Consider the following 17107-nt stretch of genomic DNA (forward strand, 5'->3'; position numbering starts at 1 on the left):
TAGTCAAATCAACCTGCAGCATGTCAAAGCTTCTTCCTATCTACTGGCGGCAAAGCTGGCAAAGTTGCAGGACTGTCCTTATATATTTCTGGTCCAAGAGCCATGGGTTCATTTGAACAGAATCTGTGGCATTGAATCAGTCAAGGGGACCAGGATCTTCTTCGATAAAAGATCCTCGAGACCGAGGGCCTGCGTTCTGATGTCAAAATTGTTAGAGGCAACCATGCAGAGACAATTCTGTTCACAGGACCTTGTTGCGATTAACTTACAATACCAGGTTAACGGTTGCCTCTGCCTACTTACCCTATGATTCTCTGTGCCCTCCGGGTAGTGTATGCAGAATCAAGTGGCCTTGAAATTTTAATAGGATGTGATGCGAACGCTCAGCATATTTGTTGGGGCAGTAGTAAATGCAATCCTAGAGGTGAGAAGCTGTTTGATTTTATCACTTCAGCTGGTCTGGTGATCGCGAACGTAGGGTGCGCCCCTACGTTCGTGGGGCTAAGAAGAAGTGAAGTAATTGACCTAACAATCTGCACTTCAAAGTTGTTAGAGTTGATTAGAAACTGGCGAGTACTAGATGAAGTTTCACTCTCAGATCACCGTTACTTAGAATTTAGTCTAACTATTATTGACGAACAGCCTAGAATGCAAAGACGAAATCCTAGGAAAACGGATTGGACAAAGTTCAATGAACTTCTTGGCGACAAAGTTGAGCTCCCTAGGCGACTAAGGACTCCTTTGGCGATAGAAGATCAATTGAAAACTCTGAATAACACGCTTTTAGAGTGCTTTGAAGAGGCTTGTCCTATTTCCCGAGGCCAAAGTGGTAAAACGGTTCCATGGAGAACTGCAGGGAATCAGGAAATCAACCAGACGACTTCTAAATTGGGCTTGCAAAAGCAATAAAGATGAAGACTGGCTAAATTTTCGGACCCACAGCGTGAATATAAGAGGCTCGTAAAACGTTCGAAACGAGACTCTTTTAGAACGTACTGTGAGGAACTGGAAGGTGAAAGGGAGACTTCTAGGTTGTGCAGAGTCCTTAATAAGGATGAGTCGGCCAAGTTGAACTCTCTTAGAAAACCGGATGGTACTTTCACGAACTCCAGAGTTGAGTCTATACAGACTCTCTTGGAAGTATATCATCCGGGAGAACAGGTCCCAGAAGTGGGAAGAAGAGAATTGGCGGTTTCTGCAAACCCTTCAGCACGAAGGTGTTGCAAGGGGAATTGGGACACTGCGAGAGCGGTTGTTACCAATGAAAAAGCGAGAGCTGCTATACTATCATTTGAACACTTCAAAGCACCTGGTGTGGATGGCTTCTACCCAGGGATGCTAAAGGAGGGTATAGAGCATTTAGAGAAACTTCTAAGAAATATTTTTCGAGGATGTCTTGCTCTGGGCTACGTGCCTTCCTCTTGGTAGAAGTTCAAGGTAGTCTTCATACCAAAGCCTGGGAAAGATGACTATTCTAATCCAAAGAACTTTAGACAAATCAGCCTAACATCATTTTCGCTGAAATGTCTGGAGAGACTGGTTGAGCGTCACATTCGCGGGAAGGCGCTAAAGTCGCACTCCTTAAATGAAAACCAACATACTTACCAGCGTGGAAAGTCCTGTGAGTCTGCTCTTCATTCTTTGATTTCAAAGATAGAGGATGCAACTCTGAAGGGTGAGTACACGATGGGAGTGTTCGTGGACATTGAAGGGGCTTTTGACTGTGCCCCTTTCTAAAAGCTTTGTGATGCCGCCAGAGAGCATGGTGTTGACGAAACTCTAATAAAGTGGATCTACGCTATGCTAATGCAGAGATTGTTGCGTGCTGAATTGGGTGTTGATCGCTATCTAACAACTCAAACGACGAAATGTTGCCCTCAAGGAGGTGTGCTATCGCCAATTCCTTTTTTTTTTGAGGAGGTGTAAATCTTCAAAAGACACTGGCCTGGACATGCCAGCGTTTGGGATTCTTACCCACTAAAACCACCCCCGACTTCCCCCAAACCCCGTGAAACCACCGTACGGTATTACATCATGGGGCGGAGTCAGCTCTTTTTAGCTTGGTCCCCTTTCGTCTCTACGCGGCGTACGTAACCGCGCTTTTCTGCTCTCCTCTGCCTTTCGCAGTTTGCTATGGATAGATACGACCATGGAGTTGATCGCATCCCAGTCTTCCTGACATGCTAGCATTCTTTGAACCAGATTCACTGGTACCAGCACCTCTCCTAGAGTCTCCTCTAGGTTCTTCCTTTCCTCCACAAACCTTGGGCAGTGGAAGAATACATACTCTGGGTCCTCTGGGACTCCATCGCAGTTTGGACAATCGGGTGAGGTATCTAGTTTAAACCTGAACAGGTACTGACGACATCCTCCATGCCCCGTGAGAAACTGAGTAAGGTTATAGTTAATCTCACCGTGCCGTCTCTCCAACCACTCCTTGATCGCAGGGATGAGCCTGTGTGTCCACCGACCCTTTCCCGAGCGTTCCCAACGCTCTTGCCATCTATTTAGAGATCTCTCCCTTTCGGCGTTCTTCGTCTGCGATGAAGGAGAGATAGACTTCGCACTATATCCACTTCTGTGGAGTATGCTGATCAACTCACTACTATGCGAACTGCAAAATCTGCCAATACACGTTCAAGCTTATGCGGATGACGTGGCTGTACTGGCTGTTGGTCGAGATCTCGGAATGGTGTGTAGAAATACACAACGCGCCGTTGATTTGATTGACAGTTGGTATCTCAGGCATCGACTTTCAGTAAATCCAAATAAAACCACAATGGTATTATTTGCAAAAAGGAGGAAACTGAATGGGCTTTGCCTTTCAGAGATGAGGGGTACAACCCTTCAACTCTCCGAATAAGTGAAATATTTGGGAGTTATTCTAGATAAGAAGCTTCTTTGGAACAAACATGTAGAGGTAAAGAGCTGTCACAGCTTATGGGCTGTGTAGGCGGACCTTTGCCTCGACATGGGGACTTAGGCCTCAGGTAGTAATGTGGATATATGTTGCTATCATTAGGCCGATGTTCGTATATGCATTCGTAGTGTGGTGGGTTAAGGTGAAGCAGAAGAGTTTTCTCTGTAAACTAGCCACACTGCAAAGAACTGTGTGTCTGGGTATTACCGGTTCCATGAGCACCACATCCCTTAGATTTGTTTATTCAGAGCACTGCTGTGAGCGGCTCATAGACTAATTCGATTAGATCTATGGGAAAACAATGGACATGGGGGGCACAAAGCATTGGAAGAGTCATTGGGAGAACTGAATCTAGTTTTCGCGATGCCTTCCGATTCTCAAATCCCTTTACATCTCTTTGGTAGAAGATATGATGTTATCCTGAAACGGAGAGAAAACTGGGACGAATCAGAAGAATGCGTGTCAGGATATACTGACGTCTTCTACACCGATGGCTCAAAGACAGAAAATGGTTCTGGAGCCGAAGTCTACCTCTGGAATAAAAACGAGAAGTGGGCTTTTCCTTTGGGACAATACACAACGCTCTTTCAGGCTGAAGTGTATGCGATCCTAAAGGCTGCAGCCTAGATGATTGACGAGCGGTTGAAGGGCAGACGCATCGCTGGGCGTTGAGTAGTACTTTGATCACTTCAAAAATCGTTCAGGAATGTAGAAACCGATTGAATTCTGTTTCCAGATTCAATATGGTGGATTTGCTCTGGGCACCTGGTCATTGTGGAGTAGAAGGAAATGAAATTTCGGATGCGTTAGCAAAAGAGGCTTCAACTTTCCCCATGCCCGGACCGGAACCAGCAATTGGGATGTCGGTAGCATTGGCTCATGCTGCTATCAAAAACTGGGAACAAGCTTCCCATAATGACAGGTGGCGAACACTTCCACAATCATTGCCGACATTTGGAGCAGTTCCACCAGTCATCGCAACTGAAGTCGAGGAAGCAATAAAACAAATGAAATCGGGGAAAGCAACAGGACCTGACGACATCGCATCTGAGCTCTGAAAAGCGAAGAGCTGGGACCCAACACTGTGGCTCAGTGAATTCTTTAACCGGGTTATTCAGGAAGGAAGAACACCATCTGACTGGCAAGAAAGTACCACTGTTCCAATATGGAAAAAGAAAGGTAGCCCAGCAGAATGTTCAAATTACCGTCCGATCCGGTTACTTTCCCATACCATGAAGATTTTTGAACGCATTCTTGACAACCGTATTCGCGAAATCGTTGAAATAACCGTGAATCAAGCCGGATTTGTCAAGAACTGCGGAACTACTGATGCAATACACGCTGCGCGGTTACTCATGGAGAAACACCGTGAGAAGCATCGTCCTCTTTACATTGCCTTTCTGGATCTAGAAAAAGCGTTTGACCGTGTACCACACGAACTTATCTGGTATGCTTTACGACAACACTTCGTGCCAGAAGAACTCGTGCGCTGGGTTCAATTGCTCTACCACGATCCGAAAAGTAAAGTTCGAAGTATGGCGGGTGTATCAAAACCGCTTCGTGTCTCTGTTGGAGTTCATCAATGAAGTGCCCTCTCACCACTCCTCTTGGTCCTTGTTATGGACACCGTACACACTGCTTTATGCAGATGATGTTTTCCTAGCATCTGATAGCAAAAATGATCTCGAGCAACTTGTTCAAAAATGGAATGATCGCCTCATGCACACGGTCTCAGATTGAATTTAAACAAAACTGAATTTTTGACGACCGATCCCCATGAAACAGGCACAATCACTGTCAGCGGCAGTGATCTGCCCAGAACTGAGTGATTTAAATACCTCGGGTCAACGCTATCAGCCAATGGAGAACTGCGTTATGAAATTGCTTCACGCATTAACGCAACCTGGATGAAGTGGCGTTCCACAACTGGTGTCCTTTGTGATCGACGTATCAACGAACGTCTCAAATCTAAAATTTACCACAATGTCGTCCGTCCAGTCGCTCTCTATGGTTCTGAGTGTTGGCCGACCATAAAAGACAATGAACGGCGTCTTGCGGTAATGGAGACGAAGATGCTACGTTGGACTAGTGGCGTCACACGTTTAGATCACATCCGAAATGAGGATATCCGCGATCGTTATGGGGTTGCACCGATCGTGGAAAAGTTGCGAGAGAGGCGTCTTCGATGGTATGGTCACGCAGTTCGTGCAAACGAGAATTCACTTGCCAAGATTGGTCTGAACATCGAAGTCGATGGTAAACGACCAAAAGGCAGACCTAAGCAACGGTGGCTTGATACGCTGGATGGGGATTTGAAAGCCTCGAGATTGCACCCAGATCAGGCATTCGATAGAGCCAAATAGCGAAGCCGATCACGACGAGCCGACCCCGCTTGTGAACGGGACAAAGGCTGAAGAAAAAGGAGAATGACAGGTGGCGAAGCCTTAATGCTGCTAGATAGACCAAACTCTTCCTGTCAGAACCAAACAAATATGCTGCAAACTTTATCCTGTCGAAAAGCAGGAAGTCTTGCAGAAGTATTGTGGGCATTCTGACTGGCCATAATTCACTAGCTGGGCATATGTTCAGAATAGGAATTATCCAAGATGATACGTGTCCATCCTGTAATGAGGAAGCGGAATCTACGGAACATTTTCTATGTGAGTGCCCCGCTTACAGACGCATCAGGCATCAGATTTTTGGTGCTGGTGTGCTCCAACTACAGCGGATAGCATCACATCTACTAACGGAAATCCTGCGATACATAAATGAATCCGGGATATTCCTTTAGACGGGGGAATCGAGTACAATGGACCACTAAGGTCTGAGTGCTCAGAGGCTTTGCCTCCCCCCACCTCAAACACACACACACACACACACCGTACTATACCAAGGATATACCATTAAAATACACCACACTATCGAATCCTCGAAAAGGAGTTCTTTCTCCGTTATCCCATTCGATTTTTCACTAAACATCATTTTTCCCACACACGTTCCCCCCCCCCCCCCCCCCCACTCCGGACAAACATTGCCTGGAAAAAATTCGGATGTGATAAATATTTTTAGTTCCATCCTTCCATTTTAAAAAGGGAGCCTGCCAGCAAAATATTTTACACTTTTGACTCGTATTCTCTTGTCACGTACAATTCTGCAATTTGTAAATACACATTTGTTATCTCGCACTTCTGCCTGACTCCTCAGGTCCTGTTCCCTGCCTGACTCCTCTGCTCCTGTTCCCAGCCTGCACGTTTACGGCTCGCAAATATTTAGGTCATTGTAATCCCTGCGCCTGAACAAAGGTCTATGAACATATATGAATTGACTCGTTAAACGTTGCAAAAGGACACTGGACGCTCTGCATAACTTAGAGACGAAGGACAATTACAATATTTCTATTTCTGTCCTGTAACCTCTTTGCCAACTTTTCTTTTATACTTTTGGGACGCACACACAAAAAGTGCACTGTGGTTGGCGTGTATCTGCATTGCGTTCTACGGAATCGTATCTCTGAGCCAAAGGACATGGGAGCGCTACCAAACATCGCCGATGGTAATCTCCATGGATCGCAATAAGTTTGTCTGGAATACGAGCTTTCCCAGCTTAACAGTTTGTCCTCATAAGCGAATTGATGATCTCAAAGTCCAGGCGTATATAGAGTAAGGAATTGTCGGAATGGTCTGGTGTTGCGCTCAGGCCATAAAATATGCGATTTTAAGAGGAAACACACATAAATTCTGCTTTTTTTCCAGGGAGAATCCCGCTCTTTTCCAGGACGAGGCCGACAAGAGTGATTTTCGGAATTTCATCCTGAAATTGGCTAATTCCTCATTCGATAGTTTCCACGAGTTGCCGATGAACAAGACTTTCGGGATTCCCAGCAGCAGCTACTTGGAGCTGTTGTTCGATTTGAAGTGGAACTTCGAGCCTGAGATGAGCAGCGGGACCCTAACCAGGATGTATTTAGACGAAACAATTACCGAACTGGGAATTTGCTACTCCGTGAACTCGATGATTGCCAAGTATAGTTCTTACCCGTAAGTATGTTGAGATTGATTCCATTAATTTGCAGTGGAAACATCCCTTGCTGGGCAATAAGCACATGAGCAATATCCTTCGGAATACAGCGGAAGGAAAATATGCAGTTGAGTTAAGATATCATTTATTTGGTTTGGTATTGTAGGAAGGGCGAGGACTCACTACTGTTGGAGGGATTGCAGCTCTCTTAGACGGTCAGACGGTTCTTGCAGTTAATTAATTTGGGGGAATTTTCTCAGAATCTTAACAACTTGCATTTCACTTGCTGTTTCCACTTTTGTAGTGGATTATTGGACAGCGTTTGTAAGAGCAATATATGTTGCAAGGATATCAAAATCAAATTGGATGTTGGCTTTATGTAGTAGAATAATCAGACCAACTTCAGGGGCTTTGCTGACCAAATGCATGTTTGTCTGTTTTCCTCTTAGCTCCTTGCAACTTGGCCTCTTTTGCTCTTATTCTGATATAAAATGACAGCTGAATGTCAGTACATAAAATTGGTCATAGACATAATCCTCTGAACAAGTATATCGAGAAGGGTAGGAAACAGGGATCCCCCCGAACCCGAATTTTTCTCATCATCATCATAAACAGCGCAAGCACCGGTGCCTGGTCTAGTCGGTCTTCACAACCAACTCCACACATCCCCATTTTGCTTCGACGTTTACCAATTCGACACCCCTGGCCTAGTCCATTTTAGGAGTTATTTATTTCACTGGCACATTTTTTAAGTATATTTTTTTTTCAGTGTTTTCTCAAAAGTGGACGTTGCCCGTACGCTCCGGAGGTCAGGAAAAGAAGAAGGAGAAAACGCGCGCTTCGTGGCAGTTCAATGCGTCCAGGTGACCTAATGGCCTAATGGACCCGAACGTCTAGTGCTCCCGTCGCTTCAAGACTTTAAAGAGACGCTGGTATGGTGGTTGCAGCGGCCCCCGAGGGGCATCTATCCTAATGAGGACATGCTAGCATGTCTCGAGGTCCCTGGGGTGTCGACATCGGGGGTCATATGTCGGGAAGGAGGAGTTGGGCGGAGTTTCGAATCGCGTCCCTGAGAAAAGGTAGAATGTTGGAGTCACAATCCAGCACAGGATCGGCGCGGAGTCATCATTTCCGCGGGAATGGCCTTGAACTCCTCTAGATGAGCTGTGCGGAAGTCGAGGAGAACGAAAGGCAAGGACTGCGACCACGACGGCCATTAGTGTCAGGTGCCAATGTTCCACCAATCCATTGGACTGCGGATGGTATGCAGTGGTCCTATGGCGTTTGAAACCTAGAAGTTTATCTAACTGCAAGAAAAGACTAGACTCCAACTGCACTCCCTGGTCCGTGATGATTACGGCTGGTACACCAAAGCGAGTGATTCATTCTCGACAGAGGTCCTCGGCACATGATTATGTCATAATATCAGTCAGAGGTATTGCTTCAGGTTACCTCGTAAACCTGTCGATGATAGTGAGGCAATCCTTGTATCCATGCAAATTTCGCAAAGGGCCAATGATGTCGAGGTGGATGGTGTGCAAGACTTTGGTCGGTCGAGGGAATACGCCTAATTCCTATTTTAAGTGCTTGTTGATCTTACACTTTTGGCATACGTTGAACTATCTGGCCCAAGAGTTTACATCCTTCTCATAGAAGGCCAGAATTATTTTCCAGTGACTAACTAGTTCATCATCCTGATGCCTGGATGTGCAAGATCGTGTACTGCGTGAAATCGCCCAGAATAAATGGCCTAGATCCCTTCTCTGAGGTCTCGCAAAGTAAGCAGGAGGAAGGACCTCGCTAAATACCAGCCGATTGTTGAGTAAAACAACATCTGGCAAACGAGCAGAAGGCGAAGCCCACTGTCCTCAAAGGCAATCAATCTCAAGACGAGCCAGAACAAGATCACAAGCGGAACAAGGTAGGCAAGCGCTCGGACACTAAGCAAAATCTGTAGAAAAGTACGCAGCATTAGCCAGCCAACGAGTCATGAACTGCGAATCCCTTCAGCGACGTAATCAAGAGCCACTCATGTGTGGTGCTGGCAGATGGTAAACTAGGTGGACGCTAAAGTCAAACACTCAGGATCCATCTCCTGCTTTGATTCTTTCAGGTGGTTCGTGGGTTCCCCTTTAAAGCTTGCACAGATCTACTCTCCAGAGACTTTCTCGATTTATGCGCCGCTAAGATCATCGACGCCTGGGAGGGCGTAAAGGTAACAGTCTTCCCTTACGACGAGATTCCCATTAGACCGGTCGATCCCATCTGGTTACCAAAGATCTGCATGGATAAGCACAAACTCGTCCAATCCCTGCGCCTTCAAAACCCCAGGATTCCCATAGACAACTGGGTTGCTATCAAGGAGGAGGAACCGCAGACAAGCAGCCAACCTTTTCTGCTCCGTATAAACGGGGAGTGCCTGGAGGCACTGGAAAAAGTCGACTATAAATTTCTGTTCGAAGTCAGGAACGCAAAGGTGAAAGTGTTCCGTCCTGCAAAACCGGACGACGACCTGGATCCAATCGGCGCTGCCAACTAGCTATTGGAGAAGATGAGAATCGACGGACCGACAGGGACTGACGAACCCTCCACGTAAGCAAACCATGCTAAGGGTAACGGAAATATATCTGCAGCATTCAAAGTGCTCCTAGGCTAATCTGCTTGCCTTCCTCCAAGAGGAAGACATCGAACTCTTACAGGAGTCTTGGATCGGAGGCGACTGAATCATCGAAAGGCTCCATAGCAAATATTTTAATTTATTTGGCAGCACAGGGGATGCTGATCAGGGCAGACCTGTAGTATGAATCCTCGCGAAGAAGAGTCTGCACGCTCTTCTGTGTCCGCACCTGAGTTCCAGCGACCTAGTCGTGGTCAACCTAGAGAAAGTAAATATTTCCTCGGCTTACATGGTTTACATTGCTCACGATCAACCACCTCCGTCAGAAGAACTACAACATTTGACGGGCACAATAGCAACAAAAAAAACCAACCTGTTGATAGGCTGTCGTCAACGCAAGGCATACGCTTTGGGGCGAGAGAAGTGAGTCATTCTCTGATTTTATTTTTACTACGACGTGTAACAAGGGCAGTGCACCAACCTTTCGTTTCCCCAGCTCGGAGAACTATGACGGTTGAAAGGAGGTCCTTCATATCACCTTATTAATCAACAATGGGAATCTTAGGGTGGAGAACTGAAGAGCGTTTGACCAGAGATTCTTCTCAAATCATCATGGATCCGATTGAGTCTAGATCTCGCCGCAGAAGTGTCCAAACTTTTCACATACCCCAGGAGGATCGACTGAAGAATGTTTGGTCAAGTAATTAAGAACAAACTTTCTTGAACGCAAATTGGTAAGATTGCCACTACAGATGAACTGGAATCAAAGGTCGGGGGTCTGGGAAAGGCATTCAATATCTCCTTTAAAGTCTCGTGCCTTGCTAAATACAGCAAGAAGGCACTGCTACCGTGGTGGAATGAAGATATCTCCAGCCTCAGAAAGCTGACCAGGAAAATCTTCAACATTTGCTATAGGTATTGGAAGCCATACAAGGACCGTCAAAAAGCGGTCTTGGTTATCCAATCCTATTGTCAGAACACCGAAAGCACCAGCAAATTTGCTAGGCTCAGTAAGATTCTGTCCAAGGAAAATAAGAGCCCATCCTTTTTTAAAAAGTCGGAAGGCTCCTGGACGGAATTTTCTCATGAAACTTTGGAGCTGCTGGTTCAGACGCACTTCCCGCCGGCCAGGAGGATTGTGAGTCACAGCCTTGCTTGGAGGATTTGCTACCACCCCAACCGTGCAAGACTATCAAACGGCAATTACTGAGGATAAGAGTCACTGGACTTTAAACAGCTCCGGGCCCAGATGGCATAATGCCCGTCATGCTACAGAAGCAGCAGGAAGGGCTGTGGTTTGTTGAGATTTATCGGAGCTGTATCTTTTTAGGATACGCACCAGAGTCCTGGAGATGCGCACGAGTGGCTTTCATACCGAAAGCGGGCAGGCGCGGTCATAAAGACGCGAAGGACTTAGTCTCACTGCTTTCGTGTTGAAGACCCTAGAGCGCGTCTTGGACATCTATTTAAGGGCGATTATGCAGAGAGCGCCTTTCTCTAAGTCCCTGCATGCCTACCTCAAAGGAACATTCACAGAAATGGCTCTCCACGAAATAATTGGAACGGTTGGGCGGTCATTGCAGTACAAGTAGAATACCTTGGTTGTCTTCTTAGATATAGAGGGAGCATTCAACCAAGTTAGTATCAACGGCATCATGGAAGCCTTGACCACTATTGGATTGAAGGAGTATCTTGCGCATTGGATTATATTCATGCTTAGTACCATGATAATCCAGTCGGATCTGGGAAGCAACAACTTGACTAGAGAGCTGTGAAGAGAGGCACGCCCAAATGTGGCGCATCTCCCTGGTGCTGCGGTTAATAGTGATGGATGAAATTTTACGAATATTGAACAGCAGCGGAGTGAAGGTGGTGGCGTATACTGACGACTTGGTAATATTAGTGTCAGGGATGTTTCGTCCATTACGAGTGACATTATTTGCGAAGAAATGGGGTCACCGACCGAGGATGGTTCTCTGAATATGTACCGCTGTGGTGCGTCGAAACCTAACGGACGGCTCTATTGTATGATGGCAGGCTTTGACCGAAAGTACAATAGATCGAAGGTTAATAGGATTCAAAGAACCGCGTGTGCAGTTGCTACTGGTGCTCTGCAGCCTTGCCCGGCGGATGCTCTCAATATACTCCCGCACCTCCTCCCCTTAGATCTCCACATTAAATATGTTGTATCGTTAGATTACGTGAGCCCGGATGCTGGACAGCGAAACCCTACGGCCACAGTAACATTCTAGACGAAGTTCCTCGGGATATCTGTTTATTTCCCTCAGACTATGCCACATGCAAGCTGAACTTCACGAGAAATTTTTGGAGACTTTCCAACCAGGGCAGAGTGGAAGACCGGCAGCATGTTGCAAGGTTATGACATTGTATCCTTCAATGATAGATCAAAGATGGTCTGCGGAATCAGTGCGGGGGGCTTCTCGAACAGACAGAGCATCTGAGTCGTCAGCGTCACATCCTCCAGGCTGGTGGGCCAGTGCAGAAAGATACTGAACAGTCTGGGCGGTACGCTCAAGGTCACCCTCCTCCCGGCTCCCGGGCATAGGAACATAGAGGGGAATGAGCGGGCTTACGGATTAGACAGGCGGGGCTCTGCTCTTGGTAGCCCTTCGGCGTGTACAGTTGGTGTCTTGCTGGTGGCTGTGAAGGGCGTAATCTATTCGCACTACTTAATAGCCGCGGGTCTTATATGGCGAAGGCTTACCATCTGTCAAGTCAACAATATAGCCCGATCACGAGAGCTCCTGTGTCAGAGGCATGCAAATACATACAAGATTACGGCGGTTCCCACGGGGCACTGGCCTATAGGGGACCATCTCGCAGGCTCCGCATACCCTACAATTCGAATTATCGAAGCTGCGAAGAAGGGGGAGGGGAACCCTTGGGCAATTCCTCTGCGATTGCCCAGCTGTAGTTAGAGTCAGGCTACAGACACTGAGGAAACCGTTCTTTGGGGAGATTTTTAGCTGTAGTCTGGGAAAGCTGTTTTTACTCGTGAATGCTATGAGTTGGTTCTGAAAACTTGAGCCGACTGGACTCTGCCTCCCTGCTCTCATACCAGCAGTCACGGTCTTAGGAGTTTGTGGCATTAAAACGGCGCACCATAGCGCTAATTGGGCTCCTGGGAGCTGCCACGGATACCCACTCGATACCTTGCGCCGAAGATAGGAAACTCCTTGAACTTGTATTTGAAATTTGTTCTCAGGCTCGGAAACTCTGCGTTCTCTTTCTGCGCCTCGGCGATTGCCAGATAATCGACCGCGGCGGGGACTGTGACCACGGAGATTCGTGACGGCTGGTTTCGGTTTAGTGCCGATTGGTGCGTCCAATGTGCGGTTCGCACATTTGATGCGCTCACTGTGGGACGGGTGTCACCACAACTTCTTGCTGTCTTTCAGAATCAGATGATTACTCTTGACTTCTTCGGTGATACAATTAAAGGTTCTGATGATCCTTTTGAGGATGGGCAAATGCATATAAAAATTCAGCAACGAAAATGGTTATAAAATCATTGCTTCTGTGCAAGGATTCTATACGGATACGATACGAAAAAACTGTAACTGAACATCCTGACTACGGCGAAGTATTTCAGGATCAAGATAATTAACGGGAAAATATTTGTCAGAAACTAACGAAATCTAAGCTTGCAAAGCCAGATTAACCAGCAGAGTGCAGATCGTTTTTCCGATTTTCCGATTTATATCTATCCGACGCCGGGTTTACCTAAATAACTTAAACGAGTAACTCTAATTAATCATGTAAGAAAGAAAGAAGGGCAAAAGTCGTATCTGTTGAAGAAGATTTTCTTTTTTTGGTAGGAGCTTGCCTTTAAGAGTTTTTAGGGAAAATCTAGAAAAGTATATTTATCTTACTTCATTTTAAAAGGGCCTCTTCCATTTAGGGGCACTGGAAGATATCAAGGTAGGGAGCGGATTTCAATGGCAGCGCCTCCTTGACATCTGAGGTAGTAGATGCATTCGTTAGAAACAAGTAGATCGGATTGGGTCACAAGCCTTGAACAAATGCTAGGTTGTCCACCTCAGTCGACGCAACAGGACGGGCCCCGGTCCTGCCGAGAAATGGGCAAGGGTTCTTGACACATGAACGGCGTCAGGACGTAAGCTAGTTAGTCCGAACAAAACAAATACGTGTCTGCAAAATTGTATCGACTTGCTAAAAGCCGTGACGAACGCACACAGGATATCGAACACTTCTGTTGCGTTAATGACAAGAACGATACTTTACCAACTATCGAGCCGCAACGAATAGATGGCGAGAATACTTCGGGCAGATTTCAACTGAAGAATTTGGTCATCCTCTACTGCCACAATCATTGCCGACATTTGGACCAGTTCCACCTGGAGGAGGCAATAAACCGAATGGAATCGGGAAAAGGCACAGGACCTGACGACATCGCATCTGAGCTCTGGAAAGTGAAGAGCTGGGACCCAACAGTGTGGCTCAGTGAATTCTTTAATCGGGTTATTCAGGAAGGACGAACAGGATCTGACTGGCAAGAAAGTACCACTGTTCCAATATGGAAAAAGAAAGGTAGCCCAGCAGATTCATTACATTGCATTTCTAGATCTGGAGAAAGCGTTTGACTGTATGCCGCACGAACTCATCTGGTATGCTTTACGCGAACACTTCGTGCCAAAAGAACTCGTGCGCTGGGTTCAATTGCTCTACCACGATCCGAAAAGTAAAGTTCGAAGTATGGCGGGTGTATCAAAACCGCTTCATGTCTCTGCTTGTGTTCATCAAGGGAGCGTGCTTCCATCACACCTCTTTGTTCTTGTTATGGACACTGTCACACGGGACATCCAACGTCCAACGTCCTGTGCACTGCTTTATGCAGATAATAGCGAAAATGATCTCGAGCGACTTGCCCAAAAATGGAATGATCGCCTCATGCAACACGGTCTCAGATTGAATTTAAAGAAAACTGAATTTTTGACGACCGATCCCCATGAAACAGGCGCAATCATTGTCAGCGGCAGCGATCTGCCCAGAACAGAACAGAACGCTATCAGCCAATGAAGAACTGCGTTATGAAATTGGTTCACGCATTAGCGCAACCTGGATGAAGTGACCTTCCACAATTGTGTTCTTTGTGATCGACGTATCAACGAACATCTCAAATTTAAAATTTACCGCAATTTCGTCCGTCCTGTCGCCCTCTATGGTTCTGAGTGTTGGCCGACTATAAAAGACAATCAACGGCGCCTTGCGGTAATGGGGACGAAGATGCTATGTTGGACTAGTGGCGGCACACGTTTAGATCACATCCGAAATGAGGATATCCGCGATCGTTGTGGGGTTGCACCGATCGTGGAAAAGTTGCGAGAGAGGCGTCTTCGATGGTATGGTCACGCAATTCATGGAAAGGAGAATTCACTTACCAAGATTGGTGTGAACATCGTAGTCGATTGTAAACGATGAAAAGTCAGACCGAAACAACGGTGGCTTGATACGCTGGATGGGGATTTAAAAGCCTCGAAATTGCACCCAGATCAGGCATTCGATAGAGCCAAAAGGCGAAGCCGATCACCGACCCCGCTTGTGAACGGGACAAAGGCTGAAAAAAAAGAAGATGGATCTCCCTTGTTAATTATGGTGCCTGGGTTACGGTGGAGCTCCACTTAGGTCAATTTTTGACATTTTTTCGGTTATTGGGGAAGCTCTTACTTGGTGGTTAACCATGTTTACCCTGGCAAGCCACTTTTGGCCTTTTTCAACTTCAGTATCTATTGCACTTTGGCGTTTTGTTCCGAAGATGGTTTTCCGCGAGTTGGTCTTATCTAGATCCTTGTATTATGTGGTTATCTCTGAATCTTGAGCTTCTATCTCAGTTGGTTGACCGCACCCTTCCTTGATTGTGTTTCAGACACAGACAGATCAGCTCAGAAACAGTCTGTATTGACAATGGCCATGTTTCATGTGTCAGGTCTCATTTTCAGTAAAGGAATTTAAGATACTTTTTAAATGCTCCCTTGGTTGGAAGAAACGTAAAAATTCAGTGATTATTTTGCAACTTTTGGCTATATGTATATGTAACACTGCACCAAATATTCACGGGGTTCATTACTGGATATATTGGGTTGGAGAAAAACTAATGTCGTATTTGTGATCGAATTTTAACGCTTTATTTAACATACTTAGAATTATCCGATTTAAGTCAAATATGCGTCGTTTGTTCGCAAACTTGTTGCCATTTAGAAGGCAACTCCATTATCTCCCTCTTATAAACCATCCCCCCCCATCCCCCCCTCCTCTTTATTTGTAAAAAACTCAGACAGCCAGTTTTCGCAAGCCTCTTTTGAGGCGAACTTAGTAGCACCAAGAGCGTTTTGCATGGACCGGAAGAGATGGTAATCACTTGGTGCCAGGTCCGATAGGACATCCCATCTGAGCTCCCGTAGCTTCTGGCGGGTCATCAAAGATGTGTGAGGCCAAGCGTTGTCCTGGTGGAACACAACACCATTCTTATTGACCAATTCTGGCCGCTTTTGGTCAATCGCCTGCTTCAAACAGTCGAGTTGCTTACAGTAGAGGACCGAATTGAGGGCACATAGCACACATAGCAAAACCTTCCTGGCAGTCAATCCGAGCTTGGCGATGGTTTGGGCCGGCTCGCCGAGCTTCGACCACGATCTTTTTCGCTTGAGATTTTCGTACGTGATCCACTTTTCATCACCAGTCACCATCCGCATCGCAGGCGTTGATTCGGTCCAAGAGTTTTTTTTGCGTCAACTTGTGTGGCACCCAAACATCCAGCTTTTTATTGGAATCCAATCTTCTGCAAATGGTTCCAAATGGTTTTATGGTCCTTGCCCAGTTCCTGGCCAATCAAGCGAATGCTCACATGCCGGTCTACTTGGATTAATTCGGCGATTTTATTGGTTTCTACGACGATTGACCTACCAGTACGGGGTGTATCTTGGACACCCACTACACCAGAATGAAATCGATTGAACCAACGCTGTGCTGTGCGAATCGTTACGGTATCGGACCCATAAACTTCACAAATTTGTTGGGCCGCCTTCATTGCATTTTTACCTCTCAGGTAGTAAAAATGTAAAATATGACGAATTTCTTGGTTGGTGGACTCCATCTTTGACGCGCTATAACTTGAGACTGAAACCTACGATCATAAAACTGTCAAAGAGACACCTGTGGCCCAGATTGTCATCTTCAAATCGCCGTATAGTATGACCCGATGCGATAAGTACGACACAAGATATGTTTAAGTGTTGCCATCTGTTGACATAATACGACATTACTTTTTCCCCAACCTAATATAAATACGTACATGTGTGCTGGTATTTGGTTGTTTTGACTCAATCGGATCCGCGAATGAAGGCCTATATTATATTTACTGGGCCGACAGCCTCAGTTGAAGGACAATATTCAAAATCAAATAAAAATTTGCATAAATTGCGGTCCAAACAAAAATATTTTAGAGGAAAAATCATCCCATGAGTCTAGGGGTTGAGAACAATAGAGGAGAAGGTCTAAATGTGGCCCCCCCT

General features: G+C 46.1%; 1 protein-coding gene across 1 annotated transcript in view; it reads left to right on the forward strand.

Moving 5' to 3' along the window:
- LOC119654147 (sodium channel protein Nach-like) overlaps positions 1-17107 on the forward strand; it is a 96093-nt gene that overhangs the window by 46702 nt on the left and 32284 nt on the right. Inside the window, exons 2-3 of the mRNA XM_038059310.1 lie at positions 6382-6579; positions 6673-6957. Of these exons, the coding sequence (XP_037915238.1) occupies positions 6382-6579; positions 6673-6957 (483 nt within the window). The remainder of the gene's footprint in view (positions 1-6381; positions 6580-6672; positions 6958-17107) is intronic.

Source organism: Hermetia illucens, chromosome 4, assembly GCF_905115235.1.
Source record: "Hermetia illucens chromosome 4, iHerIll2.2.curated.20191125, whole genome shotgun sequence".
NCBI classification, from domain to species: Eukaryota; Metazoa; Arthropoda; class Insecta; order Diptera; family Stratiomyidae; genus Hermetia; species Hermetia illucens.